Source organism: Leuresthes tenuis, unplaced genomic scaffold (genome assembly GCF_036924035.1).
Source record: "Leuresthes tenuis unplaced genomic scaffold, fLeuTen1.0.hap1 SCAF_11, whole genome shotgun sequence".
NCBI classification, from domain to species: Eukaryota; Metazoa; Chordata; class Actinopteri; order Atheriniformes; family Atherinopsidae; genus Leuresthes; species Leuresthes tenuis.
In genome coordinates, this window is record NW_027325365.1 from 12,290,037 (window position 1) to 12,311,442 (window position 21,406).

The 21,406-nt window shown below is 40.8% G+C and overlaps 2 protein-coding genes and 1 long non-coding RNA gene across 5 annotated transcripts in view; 2 read left to right on the top strand and 1 right to left on the bottom strand.

The window, feature by feature from the left end:
- LOC140317920 (uncharacterized) overlaps positions 1-21,406 on the top strand; it is an 88,093-nt gene that overhangs the window by 38,884 nt on the left and 27,803 nt on the right. The gene's annotated exons all lie outside the window — the stretch shown is intronic.
- Positions 3,432-7,771, bottom strand: zic3 (zic family member 3 heterotaxy 1 (odd-paired homolog, Drosophila)). Its single transcript, XM_072395463.1, has 3 exons — positions 6,539-7,771; positions 5,684-5,847; positions 3,432-5,137 (listed from the first exon to the last, which is right to left on the bottom strand). Exons 1-3 carry the CDS (start codon positions 7,521-7,523, stop codon positions 4,955-4,957), a joined length of 1,332 nt encoding a protein of 443 aa, XP_072251564.1. The 5' UTR covers positions 7,524-7,771; the 3' UTR covers positions 3,432-4,954.
- On the top strand, positions 15,068-19,488 carry zic6 (zic family member 6). Its single transcript, XM_072395464.1, has 2 exons — positions 15,068-16,214; positions 17,941-19,488. The coding sequence occupies exons 1-2, from the start codon at positions 15,257-15,259 to the stop codon at positions 18,549-18,551; spliced, it is 1,569 nt and encodes a 522-aa protein (XP_072251565.1). The 5' UTR covers positions 15,068-15,256; the 3' UTR covers positions 18,552-19,488.

The following is a 21,406-nucleotide window of genomic DNA, read 5'->3' on the forward strand; positions in this document are numbered from 1 at the left end:
TAAAGATATAAAGACACACCGTGGATTAAGGTACTTTGTGAATGCATATTCAACACCCCGCTGGAAGTGAAATAAGCATCGATAATTGGCAAGCACATCAACTTCCGCACAAATGGAAGCCGTCGGTTGATTATCAGATATGCAATTATTTGTTTATAAAGCCACATTTTGCTTTATGCTGTTACAAATCCATCTAATTCAGTCTAATTGGTTCGTTTAGTGGCAAATTATCCCAGTTTCTCTCGCAGGCTTAATGTCTTGATTAAAGAAACGACCTGTAAGAAAATCAGCGGCGTTAACTTGTTTCGTCGCTGCATGGAATGATAAACCAAGCATTTCACACGCATTTACACATTCTTAGATGACAGATTTTGTTCACAGTGCCTCAGTTTTGCCGACTGAGTGTACAGGTGGGAGAAAATCTGATCGGGTGAAACATCCAGCAGATGTGTCCACGTGCAGATGTGTCCCCTTTTTCAGATCAGTTTCAGTTGCAGATCAAGGGCCAAGCTAAAGTACCTTTGAGCAAAGCACGGCGTCAGAGCTCATAAGTCCCTCTTTAAGTGCGGGATAAAAGCCCCAAATGTAAACAAACTGCATATGTATCTCGTTTAAACACTTCGGATTACTTTTGAATTCAACGAGATGAAGTCTGGGTAGGCTGTGATGCGTCCAATAAATAGTAAATGATCACTGAGTGATAAATTAGCCACTGGATTTGTTAAGATCACAGCCTCGGTTGCGTGACAAAAGGCTTCGGGGACTTGCTTGTGTCAGTTTATCCTCTTAGAGCGCACTCTTCCGCTTAGCCAGCAAATACTCTGCGACTGAGAAGGCGAGGGTAAAGGCTTGGGGCTGACCAATCAATCCTATATTATACTTGAGCGTAAGGCGCGTGCAGCAGTTCATCTCAGTCCTATTTTTTCGTACAGAACACAAACCCCTGACTCCCCACCCCCCATTCCCCCTGCAGCCGCCGACCTCCTCCTTTTCCAGAGCCACAAACAGATTCTCTGAAGGAGAGATTATAGGCAACTGCAGGTTGCCAACAGTCAGCTGCCATCCTCCGGGTCCGCACACGGCCGCCCAAGACAGCAATCCATGAGCCAAATTAACATGAATGAGCGCTGATTCACAGTCTGCTGCAGCCGGACATGTATACAGCCGCTGGTCTCCACAGCTGCATCCACGTGACCGTCGCTGCTTTCTAATCCATTGAGAATCCGCCAGAAAGAAGCCTTTCATGTTTTTCTCCCTACGACTCCCGCCCCACGGATTGAATCGTCTGCACTTGTCTTTCATATAATCTGGAAACGACGACTTATTTGGCGTAAGGATGGGCTGTACTTGATGCTTTATTTCATATGCAGAAAAACACCTGACTGACACATTTATGACCCAATTCCACATCATTGTGGTGTACATAGAAAAGAGCAGAGAAAAATGTAAACATTTCAAGGTTTTTATTTATTTGGCCTCTTTTCTTACGAGGATCACCAGCTGTCGGTCTGAACACAGCTACTTAGCCGTTAAGCACGTCCCAAATCACGTATATTTGGAACGTGCTTAACGGCGAACAGCTAAAAGTGCCGTTTCCATGTAAGCTCAGCACCGTGTTTCAGTGAGAAACCGGGTCTCGGTTTTTTGACGTCACGTTGTCTGAGAGGAGGAACTTGAAATGTGCGACTAGACGAGTCGGGAAGGGAGGGAGGCAGGGAGAAGGGAGGGAGGGATGGGGAGGGAAAAGAGGGGGTGAAAAGAAATTAAATCAAACGGAGTGCGAGGGGTGCGCTTGCGCAAAACTCAGAATCAAAAACAGCATTTTGAGTCAATGAATCCAAACGTTTTCATAGTTAAAGGATGTTTATCGGCTGGTGAGTAAAACGCCTACTTTATCTGGAAGTAATTCACCAAAAAAGTCCTCACATAAGTCTTTCAAACAGTCCTTCATGCATTTGTTGTTTTTCTTACATCTCATCACATAAGTCCCAATAAAACACAGCGCATCTGATTCTGTATAACTTCAAAGAACTTTAGACTCGTGCATGAACTCTCGTGAATCTGGCTGATATTTCTTTTCGCCATTTAAATGCTTGTTACAGCAGCCACTGATGTGTGGTAACTCCTCTGCTTGTTTTTATGTAGCGGTGCCTTGTTGATCTGCTAGTGGGAGACGCCGTGGCACTGCCACATATTGGCAACGCATAACACTCCACTTTCACGGTCATGTAATGTCCTCAGTTGCCCGTCTTTCAGCCTACACGTGAGGATTATTATTTCATATGGTTATTGTTACTACTCCCAAGTGCCCATTAAGGAAGAAATAGATAAAGTGAAAATACGCATGCAACTTTTTCCAGTTTTGAACGGTTGTCCCACTGTCCCATGCAAACCCCGCTGCCAAGAAGTGGTTCTCTGACTTCCTCCTTAAGTATTCCCACTCAAGACACACACACACACACACACAGACACGCACACACACACACAGCCAAGATACTAAGATGGCGCCTTAATCACTGTCAAGTTCAAGTGATTCCTACCAGTCTGATACAAACAGCATGGTAACAGTGTCTGCTAAATGCGTAACATGCAGGGTGCAGAACAACATGGGTGATAATAATCAACGTGTCAGTCTGAAAATAGCTTTTCATGATGTTTTTTTAATTTCAATCAAAATTTCCGTTCACATTTCTTCATAAATAGTTGGTAAAACAAATCAACCAACAAACAGTAGCCTAAAAAGTACAAGGAACGTCTGACTCTGGTAGCTAAATAGGCTAACGCATAGGCCTGCTGTTGTAACATGGTTTGCCTCGATGTGGCACAGTGACACAGTTCATCAGTAAAACATTTTTGCTCTTCAGGAATAACTCGGGAGTGTGACCCATTTCTCCTAGAAAGTGTTACAACATCACATTCTAGCTGTGTTTATACATCAGATATTTTCCTCTAACCTCTGGACATGGGGCATAAAGGTGTTGAGAATAAGAAAATGTACTTCTTTTAAATTAAGGTATAGAAAATAGCATATAAAACATATATTCCTTAAATTATTTAAATAAACTTATTTCATATATCACTGTCAAGAGGTACCGTTTTTTTTTTTTTACATTTTGTTTTAAAAGTAGTGCTGGTGGTCTGAAATTGTTCTCATATGAGCACAATATACTTTGTGTATGCATAATATTTAATTCTTGAGAATAGGTTACAATGCAATGCTGTAACTCTTTTTTGCCACTGAACGCATTCCCCACCCATTCCACATAGATCTATTATTCCTTCCACTAAATTTTGTTTCAACACAAAAATGTCATCTTGACAAGTTATCCACACAAAACAAGCAAATGTGTAATCAAACTGCTCTATATGCAACACCACAACAAGTAACACGCTTAGTTTCACAGAAGAATTACATTTAAAACAATGCAAGCTGACAGACAAAAAAAACTTTTTTTATTTTTGAAGATACTGTGTTGTGACAGTTCCATTGTTGCCGATGCACACATTTAAACATAGGCTACTTGCACAAAGACATTGCTGGAACTATAAAGATTGCCATACAGGCGCATAAATTTTGGGCACTTGACCCCAATTTGAAAAAACTGAAAATACTGTCACCCAGATTTGGAAATCATGAAGTTCGCACACTTGTCTAAGACCTGTATAGGAGTGCAGTAGGCTGATGGGTTTCTTCTTCTTTTTTTTGTTCCTTTTTCTGCAGTACTGAGTTTATGCTAAGAATTGACATCTATTTCTGATTCTATAAAAGTAAAATACACAAAAAGTTTAAATTGAACCAAAGATGAAGATATCAACAGAACCTCCCTTTTCTTTTTCTTTTTTTTTTTATAGCTTCTCAGCTCAACTGAACTCAGTTCTACAAAGTCAATGATTTTATACATGTCAATGGTCTCATAAAGAAAATAAAAGTGACGGAAATATCGGCATTATATATAGACAAATCCCATAATATTCATATAGATGATTTATTTTTTTATTTTTTTATCCAAATAAGACACATGTAGGCCTATTGGTTAAAAAGAGGAAAACAAAGAAGGATACAATCGCGATGTTGGAGCTTTAGAGTTTATCATTTCTTCAATGTTAAGCTGGTTATGACCAAAAACTGTACAGTTCTTGTTAGAAAACATTTCCATAAATATCATTTAAGTTTCAGAACTTATAACCATAATTAAATTACAAATTGATAAATATGGCATCATGGATATGTATTTACAACGGTATTAACAAAAGGCAACGTTATATTCAACGGCAACAATCGTAACCTAATACCACATGTCTCCACCTGAAAACGGACGTTGACAACAGATTCGACCCCATCAAACAAGGAAATACATTCACGAGTATAATATTTATTTAGGACTTTTTTTTTTTTCCTGTGTTCAAGTTCATGACAAAGACTTTGGCACGTTTCTTAAGACTGTTTGAAGTTTCAACAATCAATTGGAGAGGCGACAGCTGCGCGTCACCGTCATATAAAACAGCGCGAAATAATCTTCCTTTTTCATTTGTTTTTAAATAAAAATTTGAGAAAATACATAAAATGAAAAATAAAACAATTTATTTTTTTTCCTTCTGAAATCTGTAAACTAAAAGATAAAAAAAAACAAAAACATTTATTTATACTGAGAAAGTATTGTGTTTTATTTTAGTCGTGATTTATTTTATTTCTTCAAAACTGCGGAATAAAAGTCAAATTTCCTGATCCTGAGAACGGACGTGGCCTGCTTGGTGCTGGCTTTTGCTCTCATCTCCCGTTGTTGTTCTTTCAATCCCATTTGTGTGTGTGTGTGTGTGTGTTTGTGTACGTGTGTGTTGGTATGTTTGTGAAGTAACAAGGAATATTTTGCTGTTGGTTTTTTTTTTCTCTTAAGGTTTACTCCTCATTTATCCCCATCCTCGTGGTCCACGTTGAGAGACGGTTTGTTGTTCTTCAAACGTACCATTCATTAAAGTTAGGTGGCAGTCCTTCGCTGTGTCCGGACGTGTTTTGCACGGCGGACGGCGGCGTTTTTGTCGGGTCATCGGTGTTGGCTGAGACCAGGACTGGCGGTGTGGACGACTCGTATCCGGAGCTTGCTGCTGGAGATGATTCCGAACCTTGAGACTCGTGTACCTGCACAAATTGAAAACCAAAAAAAAAAAAACACGAGCGCTAAGTTACTGAGACTGACCCATAACATCCAATAACGCTAGAGTGGTGCACTACATAAAGGCGCGTTGATCTTAAACGTGGACCTTTCAGGATGAACACACAGCAAACTTGACAGACTAAAATACACGCTGCAGAAACATCTATATCAACACATCATCAGTGTAGTTAATCTCAAACTATATATTTATATATATTGTGTCTTTTTAATTGAACAAATATGTTACTACTTTTCATAGAATGACAAACAAGGGGGATATTGACAGCTCATTTAAGCCAGTAAGTACAACTGAGATTTCAATGTTTAACGGACAAATTGTCATATTACATTTGCTTACTCATGCAATGTTTTTATAAGATCTTAAGAAATGCCTGAAGTTGTGATGGTCCCTGTCTGAGGCAGAGGAGGGAGGGAGGATGGGGAGTTGGGGGGGAGGCGGGTGGAGAGTGTGTGTGAGTGTATGTATGTGTGTGTTAATGTGTTTAAGGAGTAATGAAGACGTTAATTACCTTCATGTGTTTCCTGAGAGAGCTGGGGTGTGTGTATGACTTGTCGCACACTTTGCAGATGTATGGCTTGTCTGATGTGTGCACATGCATGTGCTTTTTCCTGTCGCTGCTGTTGGCGAAGCGTCTGTCGCAGCCATCAAATTCACACTTAAACGGCTTCTCACCTGCAGGATTAAACACACAGCGTGAATTACCCAAATGGCACGCACAGACAAACTCCCTACTGAAACACCACCTGAAAACTCCCGAGCTAGGACATGCAAACTGTCGATTATATAACAGAGTAACCTACATTATTCGGGGAGACATGGATCCAGCACCACTACATGCTGCTCTGTCAGGCTTTATTTATTCAGGAGGCCTGCTCCTTCATGCTACTACTGGCCTGTGATGTGCGTCCTGTCTCGTGTTGTAAACACTGAATCAACAGGGCACCGTGCAATGGCTGAGCAAGACCGAGAATCGTAAACACGGCCGCAAATTGATTTTGTTGTTGTCTGCTAACGGCGCTAAAACTTTGACAAGCAAGTATCACATCAAACTTCTTAGCTCAAAGCTACAAGAATTAACGAGGATTAACACCAGAGTTGTTCAACAGGATGTTGTATACAGGTCTGAGCCCTCGTTAAATCATCAGTGTGTTTAAGAATAAATTCCCACAATCTGCACAAACAACAATTAGAACGCATGCTAAACACAAAACGTGGACCCAAGTTTGTAAATTGTAAACAAGCACAGCACTCCCACATTTGGAACACTGGAACTATGCTGAACACACACACGCATTTCCTAACCGGCATGTCCTCGCTTCTAAAATGTTGTTTCCCACCGCGCCGTTATATTGTTGATTCCTACCTGTATGTGTTCTTTTGTGGATTTTCAAATTTTCCGACCTGGCAAATATTTTCCCACATCCGGGGAACGGGCATGGGAACGGTTTCTCGCCCGTGTGCACGCGGATGTGGTTGACGAGTTTGTACTTGGCCTTAAAAGATTTCCCCTCTCTCGGGCAGTCCTCCCAGTAGCAGACGTGGTTGCTCTGCTCGGGGCCGCCGACGTGCTCCATGGACACATGCGTGACCATCTCGTGCATGGTGCTAAAAGTCCTGTCGCAAGTCTTTTTGGGTCTGTTCATCTGGTTCTCCTCTATCCATTTGCAGGACAATTCTTGTTTAATCGGTTGCCTCATGTATCTGAAAAAGGCCCCTGGACCGTGATGCGTCGGCACATTCATCCCCATGTTCATGTTGATGGGGTGGTTGTAGTTGTGGAGTTGAGCCCCGTAGGGGTCCGTCCGAGGGCTGGCCACCGGACGATACGGATCGGGTCTTCCGAAAATGTCCCCGCGTAAGCCAAGATGCATTTGGCTGTTCACTACGTGTCCACCCGATGAAGTGTGGCTCACTCCTTGGTCGTGAAGTCCTGGAAACAACAAATGGTTATCGGTGATCCCGGGCGGCCCGTGCAGGCTCCCCGCAGATGATGCAAAGATCCCATGCTGGGCGCTCGGCGCTGTGGAGTCTCCAACACCCCGGTTCCGGAAGAGAAAGTCCCGTGTTGAGTTGAACGCTCCGCCGCCGTACGAGCCCACCTGCCCGCCGTGAGAGTGTCCCAGGGCAGCTGCATATCCAGTGGCTTGCGGAGTGAAAGCTGATGTCTGGCTGGAAGCGATATCGTGAGCCACGGGGCTGATTTTAAAAGCTGCGGAGTGGGAGGAATCGGAGAAGGGATTCAGTCCCAGACTCGGGTCTCTGTTACCGATTTCGTGATGCCGTGGTGTCCCAAAACCCCCCACTCCTAACGATGCAAACTGCGGACCGCTATCAAGAAGCATAGTCATGAGCTTGAGGAAAACTTAGGAGTTGGGAAGAAAGCAGAAAATAAAATTAAAATCCAGTTTAGCGGAGTGAGCGCGCTGCAGACACTGCGCCGAGATTTACCACGTTGTACGGAAAATCCTAAAATAAAAAAACAAACCAAGCAAAAGTGGGGGAAAAATCCTACGCAAAGAGTTGGGAGGAAAAAACTCCCGTTGACTGCGATCCGTGAGAAAGAGGATCAAACTTCCCCCCCTCACCAGGCGGATGATGTCCTTGGACTGATAAAGTCAATCACTCACTCCCAGAACATAAATGAACTCAGGAGGCAGTGCTACGGCAGCCAATCAGCGCTCGGCTACCCATCTGACACGTGACTGCCAGGAATGGTGTTAATTGGCTGGATTTCTGGTGATTGGCACAGTTTAGGATTGAAGATGGCAGGTCGTCCCGTTGGTATCATTTGATTGGTTCTTACGGGTATTATTTTGCAGGTATAACGGAAAACTCCAGCGACCCTACATGTGTTTAGTGTAGCGCTTGCCTTATGCAGCCTATGCACGATTCATAACTAAAAGTATTCAAGAAACTCTAGAAAAAGTCTCATTCATGTAATTGCATGTAAACTATGCAGATAGTTTCCCATTTCAAACTTTTAGTGGAACACTTATCTGCTGTGCATTAATGACCAATGTTTGAATACACAAACTATTTAACTATCTATCTATCTATCTATCTATCTATCTATCTATCTATCTATCTATCTATCTATCTATCTATCTATCTATCTATCTATCTATCTATCTATCTATCTATCTATCTATCTATCTATCTATCTATCTATCTATCTATCTATCTATCTATCTATCTATCTATCTATCTATCTATCTATCTATCTATCTATCTATCTATGTCCTATTATGATTGACTTTTCTGTTATTTTTCTCTTTTGTACGACCAGTTTGGCTCTTATTAACTGGAAACTTGAATGTACTTGGCGAAGTTCCAAAATGTGGCTTTCTTGAAGCCGCTTGAAAGGGGAGGAGGAGGGGGGGGAGGGTATTTTTTCCGCAAAAGCTCTATAGGGCGTAAGACAGAGGAATAAAAGACAGAAAGAAAGATGGCAGTAATTGTAATATCCTGAGATTTTTTTTTTCGCTCAGCCAAAAATTCGTGCCATTGAGCAAGTTTCACAGGGCTACCGCTGACTCGCTGCAGGACACATAAAATCTGATCAAGTTCAGAGACGCGCTGAGTGCTTCAAGCGGCGCTTTTTAACTCCAAGCTTTTCACATCCTTCCCCCCTCAATCTGTCCCAGGAAGGAGCTCACATTCTTTATTTTAGAGGGATCTGGACCCCCAAAAAAAGAAAAGAAAAGAAAAAAAAAATCAAATCAGTCCTTCATTCTGAAGTCGCCCTCACCCCACCGCATTCACTCTCAGAACATTTCACCGAGAAAGAGTTATAGATTGAAAAGGTGAGTTTGCTTACTTATCCGTCGTCTCTGTTTTAGAAAGAGTGGAGGCCCGTGTGTTCTGCATGCTATTGAAGTTTGTAGATCTACAGTTGAATATTTAGCCTCCGGAGGTTGCAGGGGATTTAGCGTGAACCAAAGCTGCTCTATGTTTAGGCCTGTTACTCATATGTTAATTTAATTGTTGCAAGGGCGCGCATACCTCTTTTTTTATGGTCATCTTGCATATTAGTACAACACTTGCGCTTTTTCCTAACACAGTCACTACAGCTTCTCACGAAGCAAAAGCACGAATGAGATTCACTTCAATATTTTTTTCTTCTTCCGTGAGCTGCTCTCTTCCTCTGTGCGCGTTTATGTGTGTCTTTGTGCGCGCGCCTCTCCCTCCCGCTTCATCTCACCACGAAGGCATAGCTTCTCACAGTTTACCCCCCCCCCCCCCCCCGCTCATCCCCTTCACTCTCACACACCCGTCTTCTCTCACTGCACACAGTATGCGCGTGCACGTAGTAGACCACGAACGCACAAAAAAAAAAAAAACTAAACACGCAGCCTCTGCACACGTAAACATATGCGCACACGCAGATTTATTGCGACCTTTGTGAACTTTCGCAAGTGACAAGCAGCCTGTTAAGTTTTCCTGTATTCCCTCCATATTTTACTGGCTCGTTGAAACGCGAAGGCTCCGCACGCCACTTAAATAAATGTGCCGTGTATTTACAGCCATATTACCACTATGAAATGATTAAGTGACATGGTTTAGATGAGTCACAAATGTTTGTGAGCGGCAGAGCAACAGCGTAGGCACTGAGCTCTTGCTGGGAAAAAAAAAAGGGGGGGGGGGCTGTCATCAACAAGGCCAAATGTAAAGCAACTGTTGCTTTAGAGTTAAATTTAAAACTACTGCTGATGTCTTCTGGTATGGTGGCGTTTACTGACTGATAATTAACGAGGAAGGGAGCTTCAAAACACTTTTTCACATTTTTCAGATTCACATTTGCTTCAAACCAGAGTCAGTCACACCAGAAGTTTGTCTCCCTTTCTTTTTGTTTCCTTTTCGCTGTTTTTTGTGTATTCTCTGACAGGAGCAGAGAGACTTTGCGCATTTTCTTTTCTTTTCTTTTATCTGGACAATAAAAAGTAACTTTTTAGAAGGGGAAATGCAACTTTATAGACCCCACGAGGCTTCGGTTTTGTGAACTGTTCTCGCTTGATGTGTTCCCCCAAAACATTTCACTGCGCTTCTTCGATCATGTCGCTGTAACATTCTCACTGAAAAAAAACCCCCAAAAAACAAATAACTATTCGATTTAATTTGGACACATTTGGCAAATAACTTCAGCCATTGCGTTATTTCAAATATTTGATTTAATTTGCACATTAAGTAACTGCATTAAATGACTCAATTTGCATGTACGTAATTAGTCTAAATCCATGTTTTCTTCATTCAAAGGGTAGTTTGGAAAAAAAAAAGACGGGGAATCTTGAGTGATTGATGTTAGCACAGCCGTAATGCAACGTGATGAAATTTCAGAGGTTATTCTGCAGGACTGCGGTAAGTATAATTTGGTTATTTAGTCATCTCTGCTGGGATTACCTCACTGGGCGTTTGGGAAGCCCATTGGTTATAACATAATCTTCCTCTTACAGAGCATGCGCGTTGCCTTAAAAATATCAGAATATTTCAGTGTGCATATCTCTCTGACAGTAGGCTATCCTGGTGGAAAAGAGCAGAGCATAACCACCAGCCTACATGGTAAACGACTCACATTCATATGCTTATTCTCACTCGAGGTGGTAGTCAGCAGCATAAAGGATATTTAAAATTTTTGATGGAGGACCAGGATCTTCTATGGTTATTTTTCCTTTTACAAACAAAGTGGCCTATAGCAAGATTATTTATTTGTTTTTCTGGCAGCAAAGTTGAGCATTTTCTTTAGTCCATGTTGTCTGGCCTGTAGCCCACACTCTGCTTTGCTGGCTCAGGCCGCTGGTGTTATAGACAAGTTTGTGGACTTGAAGTTAACTCAATAATGACCAGACAAAAGTGAAACGTTAATCTCCCTTAAGCAACAGCAAAAGCATAGCCAAATGTTGCTTGCACTAATTAATAACACTACACGAATGCATTTTCAATTCAGAATAGACAGAGAGGGATCAATGTTTCTCAGAGGCATGGCTACACAAATAACACTGTGATTTATAGCTTCTCCTAAATGGACATTGTGTTGAATCAAGCTGCAGAATTCAGTGTTGCTTCATTTGGAACATCAAGCTACATACAGTGTTTTACTGTTTCACTAAGAGAATTTTAAAGGTCCATTCTCCATGTTTTTTTGGAGCACAATCAGGCATAAAGGCTGAGATTCTAGCTTTATGTTCAAGCCGCTGTCTTTTGTGGATGTCGTTTTCGCAAAAAAAAATTCCACAAATTCTATTGTTGTGTTTGTTTGCGCGTCCACTGGTTTTTGAAAAATGCTTTGTGTGCTTTCACTAATAATGTTCTACTTTAACCGTCGTGTTTTCAAACACGCATGCAGCCTCTTACAAATCAGTTTTCTGAGCAACTCTGAGAGCTGATGTGAACTGATACCACAGTTCTTTTAAGACAGTGGAACTGTTTCATAAAACTGGATTTTACAATGCAAAGCTGAGCTTTATTACATGGGCAATGAGTGTGTTTTTGCACTCTTTTTCTGTCTGTTTAGTTGTTGGAGAAATGTTTTATCATTGGATTTTTGCCTCGTTCAAAGCGGTTTAAAAAATTGTGGATGTCTCAGTAATAACTGGACCGACGTTGTATGTATCCGTAGATTATACAGTCAGTTGGGCCTTGAGTGATTGCACTTGGAATTTGCCTTCATATGGCTGATGGAGAGAGCTAATTGACTTCTTGCTGTGATTTACTGGAGCATCTGTCCCCAAATGGACTCATCCCAAACCTGTTAATTCATCTAAATTTCATAAAGTGATGGCAAGACTGTGCACCGCCATCCCTCGTCAATTGTAATATCCCATCACACTCCACAGTAATGCTTGCAGATGTTTAAACATACATGATTAGTTGCTGTAAAACAACCAGTGAAATGAAATTCAAATTCATTTGAATTTGAAATTTTGACGGAGTAATTTTGCGGTCACTTTATTTGATTGTTTTTAAGGTACATTGGCATTATTCACAGAGGTGATTCACACCAGGTGATTACTAGAATGTGAATAGTTTATTAAAGTTAAACATGCATATCTACATAAAATATATTTATATGCGCGTGCATGTGGACGTAAATGGTTTTATATTTTTGGAGAATTACACTTACCAACCTCTATAGTTAAAGATGCAGAACTTAAGACATTTTCAGTCCACTCTATTGCAGGTTTTTTGTACTTCAGGTCTGATATTTGAACTGGCATTTGACTTCGGTTCCATTTTGTCCCTGCATTGCGTGGCTGTGTTGGTTTGGTGCACATTAACTGCACTAGGAGCGACAAAGGACCTTGTGGATGTAAAGTGTGTTCCCTGACATGAATGTTTTGATTGCTGGAAGTGATAATTTGTGTCCAACGGTCACTAGGATTTTGTCTGACCTGTCAAACAACCATCATAAATGACCGCAGTCGTGTTGCTGCAGTGCTTGAGGAGATATCAGATGTCAAAATGCAAACAAAAAAAAGAAAGAAAGAAAGAAAGAAAGAAAATGTATTTCACTGAAAATATTTCCACTGAAGGAGTAAACAGTCTCCATATTTAAAATGCCACATTTTCATGGCTTGGTTATGTTTAAGAGCCGCAAAGCTGTAACACCGAAAAAATCTGAACTATAAGCAATAAGTTCTTGACACGTCTGTACTGTTATACTCTTACAATTTGTTTATCGCTTGAAGATAGCCGCTTCCCCTGGTTTTATTTACATAAAATCTTTTTAAATTTTTAAAAAAATTATCAGTATATTTGGGGTAATTTGAATATACACATTTACTGATAAAAATGCAACTCTTATCTAGTTGATTGTCTTGTATTTTCCTTTCAAATTTATTTTTGTATTTTCACAAAAGTTACACTTGTATTTTTAAACCGCTCACAAGGCCAAAAACTAATTAAATCATAATCACCTCATGACTCATTTCATCATTTAGGCAAACCTAGCTGTTGATATAATTTATAATAATAATCTTTACCCTTCAGCAGTATGTTTGCCATGAAAACGCCTAAATGTAGTTACTAGAAAGACCTAGAACGACTGTTAGCCAAACAGCCTGACAGAATCGGGATATCACGTAAAATCCCAGCAGTGAAGTTCTCTTGGCCCCTTTGGCCCCCCCCCTCTGCTGCAGATGAAGACCTAAAATCATCAGGTATGTCAGTCCATGATGCAATTTAAATGACAGATTGGAAACTTTCAGTTTATTGGCCTCCAGCCCTCAATCAATTTCGGAAATGCAATAGGTTAAAGGTTGACAAACATAAGCGTCCATTACAATGATGACAGAATTAGGCCATTCTGGGCCTGACCACTATTTCGCACCCCTAAATGTCAAGTGGGCTCCTGGCTTTGTCTCTGCCCATAGAACTCAATGCAGGTGACGTCAGCATATCAATGTAGAAAATAAAGTTTTTGTTTTTTTTTTGCTTTATTTATTTTAGATTATATTTTAGAAGAAAACAAACATAAAAAAGGGGGGATTCCTTCAGGAAAAGTCTTCGGAAATAAAGTTGTATTCACCCAAAGAGCCCATATGAGCCACAGCCCGGAGCCTCTACGCCACCCTGCATAGATTTAGATAAACGTAAGTGATGAAAGAATGTGACCAAACTGGAGAAGATAGAGGAAAGTGCGCTGATGGAGCCATGTCAAAGCGAGCTGACGTGCAGAAATATGCCCTTCGCTGGCGCAGCGTGCACAGCTCCGTGTCCTCACAGCACCCCAAAGTAAGAAAGTTTGGGAGTTTCACACAACAGCGGAGCCCACATGTCACGTTTCGCCATTTACATTTTACGTAACCGTTTTTTCTCCTCTCTCTCTTTTTTAAACATGTGTGCCAGCCTGCAATAGGCATGGCGTGCTTTTGATGATTATTCATGTATTTATTGACCTAATGATAAAAAAGGCTTTATTTCCAGAAATGGTTTACGCTTGGCTCTAAGGTATAAAATCGTACAGGATGTTCTGCTCTTCTCCCTAATGACACAGCTGGAAAAAAGTACAACTTTCCCCCAAAAAGATAATGATGAAAATTCGGTCCTACTTGTCTACTTGTTGCTTATCAAAGTAAAAAAAAAAAAATCTGAGGACTTGAGACTTAACTTGAGATATCTCTGTCCTGTTGAAAATGCTTCAACCATTTATCAAATGAATAAACTATAACTAAATATTCTAAAACTCCCCCCCAAAAAAGTCCAGTAACCCACATATTATATAAACATGTTAAGAAATAGGGCTTTAAACTTTGGGGTTATTCTGACTAATGTTGAATGGAAATAATGCAAAAACCTTGTCCAGTTTAAAATGATTAAAAAAACCGAATGTAATTGCTGAACAGTAACTTTATGTTTTCAAGTGTTGCATTCCTATCATAATTAAAGTTTTGACAATGATTGGCCTGGACACGCAAGGACCGGTCTCTATTATTCCAGCAAAGCCGGATCACTTGTTTTGGCAAGACTAGTGAAATAAAGGGGTCTGCAGAATTCACCCTCCTTTATTTTTGTGTTGTTCATGTCTGCCTCTTATCGCTTGACTTCTACCAGATGATCGGTTTCCGACATTAACCTGTGCGTTTCTCCTATAAGCAGAGGTTTAAAGAACGGGTCTTGCGAGAAGGAGCTTGAAGTTAAAGAGACAGAAATATTAGGGAGTAGTATCGCGGCACATTTCAAAGCATTTTCTCTGCGATATTTGAAAACGGAGTCGTGCGGCGAACGCCTGCGTGTCCCTTTTAAAACAAACCCTCCGCCTGTCAATCACAGCGCATTCCAACCAATCCCAAAGCTCCCTTTTTAAAAGCAGGTTTGCCTGCTGTGCTTTTATATTGCACCATGGCCTGTTTCGAAGCATTTTTACTACCACGGTTATTGCCACAAATCAAGAGGGCAAAGTGAGCGGCATGGGACTCACACCAACTTTTACGAAATTGAGTCTGCTTCCTACTTCTGCGAAGTTCACGGCCAAGAATTTCACATGCAGATGATAAACAACACGGAACATGGAAACTGAATTTGTAGGTGTAGTCTGAGTGCCGAACTGGTTGATTTTGCAAACTCACAGCCAAACTCACAACAAAACATGACAAGCCTTTCCAGGTTTAGTGGCTGCCCTCTCTCTTGCGTCAACCCCGGGGAGAGCAATACTGAACCCAGCGTGGTGCTGCCACCTTTGGCAGGAGAGCACATGGGACACCCCACTGGCAGTTCCTTAAAACTCTGCCCCTCGCACAATTTGCGAGACTACCCAGAGACGAGGTCCAGTGCATATGTTGACCATTCGATTCCCAGTTTTTCAGACTCTGGATACCCCAGTCACCGGTTAGAGCACAGCCCCAGGGGCATTATCATTGGAGCCAATCTTTCTGGAGCCGGCATGCCACCCGTCACTGATCAACTGGCATCAAGAGCTAACCAACATGGCGGGATTGGAAGGTATCGTGACTTTGCTGGCTGCAGAGACAACAGAAGCCATACTTTTTACACAAGTTACCAGGAGCAGGCCCATGTCTCCACGGACGCGTCTCGAGACCTCGGCAGCCAGATGATGCTGGGTCTACCTGGCGACCTCCTCACCCGGACTCACCCTTATGGCCAAACCATCAGCCCCAAGGGAAACAGCCAGCAAATTGTCACGCAATTCCTGGGTCTGTACAAACCCCTGAACATGGCAATTCAGCGTGGAGGAGGCGACGCTTTCCTCAGGTGCTCTAAGCAGACAGTAAAGCATGAGCTGGTGTGCAAGTGGACTGACGTCCAGGAGGGGACTGGGAAGCTGCCTTGCTCCAGAGCGTTCGGGACCATGTATGAACTTGTCACCCATGTGACGGTGGAGCACGTCGGAGGACCTGAGCACTCAGAATACGTGTGTCACTGGGAGAATTGTGCGAGAGACAAGAAGCCTTTCAAAGCCAAATACAAGCTGGTGAACCACGTCAGAGTCCACACAGGGGAAAAGCCCTTTCCCTGCCCATTTCACGGCTGTGAGAAAGTTTTTGCAAGATCAGAGAATCTAAAGATCCACAAGAGGACTCACACAGGTTAGTTCACAATGTTATTCTAACACTAGCGATAATAATAATAACAACGATGACGATGATGATGATGATGATGATAATAATAATAATAAAACAACAACAATAACACATTGTTATTGTTATCATTACAGCAATAATAATGTGGCCAGTATTAATGTTTTTGCAGAATGAACATGTTTTTAATTGATTTACTTTCCAACATGTATTTTTATATACGTCTTTATTATTATTATTATTATTATTATTATTATTATTATTATTATTATTATTATTATTATTATTATTATTATTATTATTATTATTATTATATCATGCCATTGGTGTAATTTTGTTGGACACTGCCATCAAAGTTTTGTCTGCACGGCTTTTCGTGCTGCTTTCTGCCGTTATTGAGTGGCTCTGCAGGAGAAAAACGTGTGCTTTCCGTTCAGGATCCACAGATGAGAGCTACTGAGGCAGCTGCAAACGGCGTGTAGTCAGCAGGCCTGGTGCTTTGGGTGCCTCCCTCACTTCATTCAGTGATATTATTAAATAAATGCCGGGACACCGGGGAGCTGTGACGTAGCCGTTACGCTGCCTCTGCCTCCCAGGGACTCATCTGCTGAGCACAGGAGCTCGAACAGAGAACACCACCGTGATGCAGTCGTGATGTAGTAAGGAGTAGAACCGAGTAGAGAGGCTACTTTATATAAACAAATTAAGGAACGTTTTAAAAGGTGATCTGTTTCGCCTGCATCTGGCTCCCTTGATACCAGATGTAAAGAAGCACCGCGAAGTCATGTCATAAAATGAATCTCTCTTTACAACGTGGCTTTTTTTTTCTTCACAGCAAATATGAGCAGACATACAAACGTCACATTTTGATGAATTGTCGTGCAATAACATTTAATTCTTATTTTCACAGATGCTATAATGACAAATATGATGTTGACCTATTGCAGTGAAATGGAGGAATTCCATAATTAGAAGAAGGAAGCGAATTGCTCTCAAACTGGACAAAAATAAATACTCTCTGGTCATCCTCACACGTTTTACTGATGAAAGCAGCAGAAAAGAGAGACATTAAATGACATTTGCACTATCAAACAGCTGCACATTTGTAGTGTGCTTGTCAGTGAGGCGAATTGTGTTAGAATTAAAAACAAAAAAGATAAATTCACAGACATTAAACAGGTTTTACCTTCGATTTTTTTGCACATAATGTGTGCAGAGAAACAATGCGGTGAGCATCTGTAGGCAATTCTGTGCCAGAAGAAGTATCTATTTCACTGCATGCAAACAGAATAAGATCAAATAAATGCATGCTGTTACTGTTGCGGGTTAAAGTGTTTAACAGGAGCCTTTATGCAGATAAACTGCCTCACTTGTTGCAATGACGACTGCAGCAAAGTCTCAACAACTAGTTTAAACTGTATTTGAGTGACTCAGACTCACGTTGTTACATGTTAGTAGGAATTAGCTTTAAAACTTTTATGACTTGACAAATGTATGTGGCTGATATTGTCTATGAAGTGGCCACGCAGTGAAATATCTGACTTTACATTGTTGTGTCGTTTTTTTGGGGTGTGCATTGCTCAGTTTTAGGTTCACATGTCACATAGCATAACTATATGGACTGTACACTCATAGCTTGCTACATCTGTAGTTGTGATGGCCTGGCACAGTATGCGTAGGCCTGCAAGCACTTTTCGTAACACTTTCGTCGCCATTTCTCTCTTTGCTCGTTTAGGTGAAAAACCTTTTAAATGTGAGTTCGAGGGCTGCAACCGGAGATTTGCGAACAGCAGCGACAGAAAGAAGCACTCTCACGTGCACTCCAGTGATAAACCCTACATGTGCAAGGTCAGGGGCTGCGACAAGTGCTACACCCACCCAAGCTCCCTGCGGAAGCATATGAAGCTCCACTGCAACAAGGCCCACGTCGCCAAAGACTGCGACGCGCGTCCTGGTGACGAGGGTCACATCGCGGAAGGCAGGTCTGGAACCCAGATCAGCTCCACTCATCTACCCAGCTCCACTCAAGATGTCCCCTTGTCCCCTGAGAGTCGAGACGAGTCGACCCCGAGGTCACGTTTCCATCACACGTTTGACAGCAGTTTGGACTACTCCACGCACAGGTCACAGCCCCTCTTGGACCCTTTGTTGCTACAGAGAGGCAGCTACAGGTCCCAGTCCTCCCAATACCCCTGCGGCCAGACAGGTCACACGTTTGCCCAGAGCTCACGGACTTTCTCCCCCTCTTCTCCTTTTCAGAAAAGTATTGTTAACGGATGGTACACATGCCATAGCGGCGTGGACTCTTTCTCACCAAAGCAGTGTAATAACATCCCGTCTCTCTGAGAACCTCATGGGGCAGCTTAGAATTTATGGGCTTCTATTTTCCAAGCTGTTGCCTAAAACTTACAAATGTTTCTCTATAACTCTCTGTACTTTTGTGAATGTTGTATGAAATATTTTTGAGACGTTCTCAGTCGTCCCATTGGATCTTGCGTAGCGAAATATGGACAGCTTTCGTTGGTTTTGATGTTGTAAGGCCTTGTTTGGTTGCCTTCCGCTTGTAACCGTCACATCTCAGCAGTGGTCTTCAGAAACAGTTACAAAGTGCATATGACCGTGTTTGTTAAAGATAGCCTGTCTATCTGAAGAAAGACAAGATTGTTTAAAAGGATTTAAGATTTTATGGAATTTTTTTATCTGCGTAATGAATATTCTGAACGTAAAGTCTTTTTTTTTGGAAAGTAAAAAAAAGAAAAAAAGAAGAAATAAATAAATAAAAAAGAGTCTTGCTGAATGTAGCCCTCACTGTAGGGATCTTTGTTGAATGTAAACTAGGTGTAATGTATGTCGGGATGAATAGAAACATTATTCATGACTTATGTATGTCGTAAGATGCATAATTATGGAAGATCCTTTTCTCCAGTTAAATTTTGAGATCTAACAATCCTGCGTGGTGGGCCTGGAGCATGATTTGTGTGTAATTAAAACACCGACAGGCTCAATAGTTTTTTTTTTTCTTTTTTAATTATTATTATTCCCCTCCGTTTGATTAAGTTTAAAATTTCGGCCTTTTTTCTTTAAACATTCGCACTCTTGTAATCTTAATGTATGTTTATTTCACATTTCTGTGCAAAGTAAGACCAGTGTGACTGTAAAGCGCAGTGTTCGTGTTAATGGTTAAACGTTTAATTAGAATACAGTTCTACTGTACATAGGCCTACTGTATTATTAATTATGTATCCTATATTTTATTAAAGTGTCTATATTCTCTTTGATCAGACGTGTGTGGTTAACCCTCAACTCATTTTCATCATTCACTCACACTTTGCTGATCTTCTATTTAGAAAAAAAGAAAAAGCTCCATGGAAAACCTCAACTTTATGGGTCAAAATCTGCCACATATGACAATACATGATGGTACAATGAAGATTTTTTTTTCTTTACTTGGGGAGGTTTGGACACACGTGATCTTCCACAGGAGGATCACGTGTCTTCTGCCAACAATGACCTCAAATTTTTTCCCTTCCACAAAAAAAACCAACGCAATATTATGTTCCAATATAGCCTACCCTTATCTATCTATCTATCTATCTATCTATCTATCTATCTATCTATCTATCTATCTATCTATCTATCTATCTATCTATCTATCTATCTATCTATCTATCTATCTATCTATCTATCTATCTATCTATCTATCTATCTATCTATCTATCTATCTATCTATCTATCTATCTATCTATCTATCTATCTATCTATCTATCTATCTATCTATCTATCTATCTATCTATCTATCTATCTATCTATCTATCTATCATAAAATATCTTTCCTAAGAGGTCAACAAACAGGAAGAAGTTGCAGATTCCAAACAATAGAAAGAGTTCCATTTTTAAAATGCAATTGTTTTATCTGTGCAATAACCAAGAAAAATGACTGAATGTCACATTCAAAGAAATATTGAGCCCCTCCCTTTGATTTCCTAGATATTTTGCCGCTCACTACGTTCCTCATGGAAGACACACACACACACACACATACATTTTTCAGATTGGTATAAGTTCGAAAAGTTAGTGAGAAAAAAACAAAACTTAAAAAAGGAGAGGTTAGTTTTCCTTTTTTTGATGTACATACTGTTATTAGTAGAAATATTTGCTTCTCCTACACATTTGTTCTCGCTCGCTTTTTTACCTTCTGGAACTCAAGTGTCAACAAACCCCTCATTATTTCACAGGAATGAGCCGAAGAGATTTCTCTTCAACGCCTGTCTTTGTCTCTGCAGATCTTAAATTCAGTTGTATTCTAATCTTGGTGCAAAGGATAAATTAGTCCTCAGCGAGTTACTATTGCTGTTCTGCCTGCTCTTAGTTTACGCTCCCTGTTTCCTGTGCTTGATATTGCACCTCTATCTAAAAATGTCACAAAGGGGAGAGCAATTAGAAGCCTGGACAGCAGGTAGAAGGACGGTGGTTTGTGACGGAAGATGGCGTACACAGTGGCAATCTCTGCCCAGCTTGATTAATACGAGGCCATGGTGCCATACACTTTGTTCACACACGTAAAAGAAAAAAAATAGCTAACTTTCAGTCATTTCACATTTCTTCAGAAACATATGGTTTTGATGCTAACGTTTGCAAGTTCTCAAATATTTCATTAAGATATTTGGACGGTGATGAAAATACACAGAATAAATGGTCGAAGGCTGCAGAGTTAATCTCTGGTGCTGTCATTTGGATGTTGTTTGTAAGCTAAAAATATAACCACCAAAAATAAAAAATGGTGTCATTATTTATTACATTTAAGAATAGAAGAAAACTGTCTTAATACCTAAATTTCTGGTTAAATTGTGGAAAGAAAGTGGATACCGGATATGTTTACGGTATTTAAAGATGGAGTCGTGATTAACTTGTTTATGCATTCTGTGTGCTGTGTATGTTGCCCACCGTACTCACGAGGCTACATCTTTTGGGAAAGTTAGATATTTTTGATGATGAATCTTTCAAATCCCTCTTGAATGTAACTGCTGTTAATTTTCAATCAACTTCTATATCGGGAGTTTTTGTGGGAGCGATAACCATGTTACTGAATTTCAATTTCAATACACAGCAACCAGTTTGAACTTTTTTTGTTTTCATTAATGGATAGTGACTTGGCACCGTGGTATGAGAATTCTTTAGGGTGATAAAAAGTACTAGATATG

What these genes read in the sequence shown, in the direction of transcription:
- zic3 (XM_072395463.1), bottom strand. Translation starts at nt 7,523, where the DNA reads ATGACTATGCTTCTTGATAGCGGTCCGCAGTTTGCATCGTTAGGAGTG. An exon ending in CCACAAAAGAACACATACAG is followed by an intron (nt 5,848 to 6,538) that starts GTAGGAATCAAC and finishes TTAATCCTGCAG; the next exon opens with GTGAGAAGCCGTTTAAGTGT. An exon ending in CTCTCAGGAAACACATGAAG is followed by an intron (nt 5,138 to 5,683) that starts GTAATTAACGTC and finishes CAATTTGTGCAG; the next exon opens with GTACACGAGTCTCAAGGTTC.
- zic6 (XM_072395464.1), top strand. Translation starts at nt 15,257, where the DNA reads ATGACAAGCCTTTCCAGGTTTAGTGGCTGCCCTCTCTCTTGCGTCAAC. An exon ending in CCACAAGAGGACTCACACAG is followed by an intron (nt 16,215 to 17,940) that starts GTTAGTTCACAA and finishes TTGCTCGTTTAG; the next exon opens with GTGAAAAACCTTTTAAATGT.